Below are 4,627 nucleotides of genomic sequence, written 5' to 3' on the forward strand. Positions count from 1 at the left end.
CAGGTTTGTTACACCATACTGGAGCACACCAGTGCTACCTTGCTGCAGGTGGGCAGGTTTGAACATTACTTGATGGCATTTCCTGTAGATGCATTGAGCAACACCTTGACAGCCTACTACCCAATGCTTAGTGAAAAACAGGCTTAAGTCCAGTCTCATCTGCAAAAAGTTCCAGTTATTTATGGAGAACAATCTCAAAAAAGTCTTTTTAGAGACTGTCACTTCTACAGATTCTCAACACCATACTCATGGTCGTATGTAGCCATATATGTTGTATACATGCCATACATGGATTTTAGGACATTTCTAGGATTTTAGGATGTTTCTAGAATATTAGAACATTTCTAGGATTTTGGGACTTTTCTTGGATTTTAGGACATTTCTAGGATTTAAGGATGTTGCTAGAATTTAAGGACATTTCAAGGACTGTTTTATGCACCCTTGCGCCTTATGTATACTACATGTACAAAAATAATTCCAACTGTGAATCACTTTATTTTTATTGTGAATCTGATAATGTATGGGAGCTGCCCAGCATCCACATTTGGCATGCTAGCTGTAAACTGAGTATCACTGATGTTTGATGTTGATATGTATAGGCTAAATGTTATGGGTGCATGTGTGTATATGGATATATTTTTTTTTAATTCACTGCCCACATTTATCTTTATGCATATCACATGAAAGCAGACTTAACTGATTTGTGCCCTTTGCTTTTCATATTTCCTCCTCATGACACTGTTATTTCTCCATACTCACACTAGAGTGACCATCACAAGCTGGTATGACCAGCTGAACCAACAAAAATCATGCAAAACATACCTTAAGATGTCAAACAAGCTGGTCAACCAGCTTAACCTTCTGAAACTGGTCAAGCTGCTTTTTTTCCAGCAGTGTGTTTAAGGTGGCTAATTTTAATTACTTTATACGGCTCAGGTGGCTTAATTCATAAAAAATCCATCATCGTTTATTAGTTCATTGCACTTTGCAGTAATAATCTGAGTCTTTTATAGATCTATTAACCAAAGCAGTCGAATTATATGTGGCGGGAGGTCACTGACAAAGCTGCAGCTTGGGAATGTGTTGGTAGTGGAGTGAAAAATACAATATTTGCTTCCTAAATGTGGTAGAGTGGAAGTAGGCTTTCTAGAGGAAAGGAGGATAAATCAAGTGCACCTGCCTAGAGGCTCCACCTGCCTCAGATGCAATCACTCTTTAATGAGAGGCCTTTGCTTGTTCTTCTGTCCGTCAGCAACAATGCGTGCGTCATGTAAGTTGTTTTCCTTTTCCTTTAATATACCTTGCCACGGCACATTATTAGTTCATTCATTTGTTTATTGTTAATGAATGTGTTTTCATATAACAGAGCTAGAACCACACACACACATTAAATACCTTTGCCTTTAAATAAACTGCTCCGCCTCAATGCCTGCTGCCTTTTTCTCCGGCTTTCTTCATATCATCTAAATCAATGCTAGTTTTTCTCCCCAACAAGGCCTATAAACATACAATACAATGAAAATAGTCAAGCAAAGTATATCAAAACTGTGCTTAAAATTTCCACCACTTATGTTCACTCACTATCTTGAAATTATGTTTTATTAAGTAACAATTTTGATCGAGAGTCTCCAAATTTGGCGTGCTTGGAGAAGATTGAAGACTTGCCATTTGCTAAGGCACAAAATTGATTGCCATGTACTTTGTTAATGTGGTAAAGTTATCAAGCAAAAATGATGGATAATTCTCTTCTTATATAAGAGTTTGCTGCTTCTCTCTGTTTTGTATCATTAAAAAACGCTATATTTTGGTTCTTTGGACTGTTAGTACACAAGAAAAACAATTAAGGGTAACAAACAAATTACCTGATAATGAAAATAATCTTTAGTTGCAGATTTGGATAAAACGTTTATTTATTGACACAAACACTTTAACAATTTTTACACACAGTAAGCTGTTTCTTAGCATGCTCATGTTAAACATAAGTGGATATTTTGGGTTACAACCAGATGGAATTGAACAGATTATTTTTGCTGGAATGGTTCTGGTGTTATTGCAGCAGCTGGTCAACATCTCGTCTCGTTACTGGAAATGTAAGCACACAGTTTTCTGGGTATTTGCTTGCAGGCATACTTCTTCCACTGATGAGTATTATTGGGAATATGGAGTGAAACTTGATGATGTCGGCCACAGAGTCAAACATCTGAGGAGAAATAAGATGTGAGCTTCGGCGAATATAATGAACAGAGTGGTTGTTGAGCTATCTTTTGAAAATTTGTCCACTCACATCATTTGATCGTTGTCCTGTGCCCAGGACGTACTTGCCAATGTTCTCGATGAACCGGATTTTTACATTGTAAACCTTCTTCTCATGGTACACAGCCAATACCAAGGGCTCACTGTTGGTGTTGACGGAGCAGTCTCGTACCAAAAATGCTCCATCCTAATGTGGTAAACGTGATCAAAAATAGATGAGCTATATTTGATAATTTTTGGATTTACTTCATACTAGAGGAGGTACAGTACCTTGTTTACCAGGTGTAAGGCGTGTTCTGCATCTGCTCGAGTACAAGCCCCGATATACCAGTCCTCACAGTATGTCTGCCAAATATTAGTGAAGTATTCAGAGAGTTTGCTTACTACAGGCACAAAAAGTAAAAGTATACACCAGGCAGAATGGCCATTTCACAAGAATATATATAACTGGTTTATAATTAGTGATGCATTAATGTGTACATCACTTTAGTGTTGCAGCTGCCAAAGATAAGGCTCTTGATTATTTTATATACTGACAGTCAGAAAATAGTAATATATCATGATTTATTATTTAATTTATAATCTAAATATGCTTAGTATATGTAATGCAGTAAACAGTAAAATATTTGCCTGCAAAATGTAGTGGTGTAGAAGTATAAAATAAAATGGAAATACTCAAGTTCAATGAAAATTGTCCATAAGTTGAGTACTTGAGTAAAGTTAATTCAACAACAGCCCAGTCACCAAATGAAAATGGTGTTGGCATTGTATATTTATGCAAACCATTAACATGTTGAACTTGCACATTTTATTCATATATTATCAGTGTCTCTAATGTGATGTTGTATATGAGCTGACTTTGCCATTAGGAGGTGGAGGGTATGGTGGATGTCATGACACTTTGGCGAGATGCTCTCTAAGCTGCAGACCACTGTTCTGATCAACAAACAACAAAACTGGCTCTTTTTAAGCAAGTCCTTGCTGTGTATCAAGTGCCTTTATAGCCACCAAAAGGACCTTTTTTTCTAATGCGGATAGCATTAAAAAGATAGCATAAAAATATTTTTTTTTCTTGAGAGACATTGTTGCGATTCCAGCAGTAATAATGCCACTGAAACTGCTTTTTTTAAACAAATCCCAAACAGGATCTCTTTCTAACCATAACCAAATGTTTTTGGGGCCTAAATCTAAGCACACTTGTTGAAGTGAAATGTTCTAACATATCCGCGACATAATAACCAACAAATGTAATGTTATCTGTGGTTTGCAGAGATGTACAATGCCAGCATTTTCTGGCAATTGGGTTGTTGACTAAATATTATAGAGTTCAGTAAATAATGATTTTATAGACTTTGCTTTACCCTTATAGACTTTGCTTTACCCTGTAGCAGAGAGTATACCTGTTGAGGCTTTTCCATCGGAACAAAGTCATGGTGGTCAAAGTCTTCTTTAGTTTGAGGCCACTCGTGGTGATGACGTTTTGATGGCACCCTTTCTTTAAGATGATGTTAATGTTGACATATTCCATCATTAATGTATAATGTTGATGTTGATGATCTATAACATTACTTACCTAGATTTTGTTGTGACCTAAATAAAGGAAGACATAGCAAATCAGACATGGCATAGCTTGACATAATTGTCCTGAAAAGCATGAGAGATGAAAGTCAAACCTTGTTTCTATATCATGAGTTTCCAGATCCAGAGAATGTCTTTGATTGGCATGAAAAGATGAAGCACTTTCAGCATGCTTTTTTGAAGCACTTTCAGCATTTTGTAGATCTAAAAAAGACATTCAGCATTTTTACAACTGTCAGATGTTCAAATAAAAAATATTACATTCACTCTAAATTAGCTCTTACCTTTGGTATGTGAGCTGAATTCTGCCTATTAGAAGTAATATCATAAAAGATTAAAAACAAATCAACCCACAATGACAAAAAAGTTAAGGAGTCCTTTCTAATTAGGTTATGAGTTTGTGTAAAGTAATATAGTGTTGTCACAATTAGGGGTGTGAATCTTTCAGTATCTCAAGATTCAATTTCGATTTCGATTTTTGGGGTCAAGATTCGATTCAGAATCGCTTCTCGATTCAAAACGATTTCCAACTTAAAATCAATTTCCAAAAAAGTCCCATTGTTTTTTGTTTTTTTTTTTGTTTGTTTTTTTTGCAGTCTTTTGTGTATCCCATTATCTGTGCCATTCTGCAAAGCAGCTTCCATCTGTGATGATGCATAGGGCCACATCACACTCCTGACATGTCAAAGAGGGGCCTGATTCTCCTGCCTGCTCCGCCTGCAGTGAACACAGGATTTACATCCATATAGGGCCCTGCTGCTTGTTACACTGTCTCCTGATTTACCCTTGTCTCATT

At 36.4% G+C, this 4,627-nt stretch overlaps 1 protein-coding gene across 4 annotated transcripts; it reads right to left on the reverse strand.

The window, feature by feature from the left end:
- Positions 1 to 1,885: 1,885 nt before the first annotated feature.
- Positions 1,886 to 4,362, reverse strand: LOC121966104 (cytokine-dependent hematopoietic cell linker-like). 4 transcript variants are annotated; one of them, XM_042516209.1, is made up of 7 exons: positions 4,116 to 4,362; positions 3,927 to 4,035; positions 3,827 to 3,843; positions 3,654 to 3,744; positions 2,524 to 2,598; positions 2,285 to 2,440; positions 1,886 to 2,200 (listed from the first exon to the last, which is right to left on the reverse strand). In XM_042516209.1, exons 4-7 carry the CDS (start codon positions 3,669 to 3,671, stop codon positions 2,048 to 2,050), a joined length of 402 nt encoding a protein of 133 aa, XP_042372143.1. In that variant the 5' UTR covers positions 3,672 to 3,744; positions 3,827 to 3,843; positions 3,927 to 4,035; positions 4,116 to 4,362; the 3' UTR covers positions 1,886 to 2,047. The 4 variants fall into 4 exon arrangements, with proteins under 4 accessions (XP_042372143.1, XP_042372141.1, XP_042372140.1 ...); XM_042516207.1 differs by having other exon boundaries at positions 3,654 to 3,843; XM_042516206.1 differs by lacking the exon at positions 4,116 to 4,362 and having other exon boundaries at positions 2,533 to 2,598; positions 3,654 to 3,748; positions 3,927 to 4,109.
- Positions 4,363 to 4,627: the final 265 nt, after the last annotated feature.

This window comes from Plectropomus leopardus, unplaced genomic scaffold (genome assembly GCF_008729295.1).
Source record: "Plectropomus leopardus isolate mb unplaced genomic scaffold, YSFRI_Pleo_2.0 unplaced_scaffold23107, whole genome shotgun sequence".
NCBI classification, from domain to species: Eukaryota; Metazoa; Chordata; class Actinopteri; order Perciformes; family Serranidae; genus Plectropomus; species Plectropomus leopardus.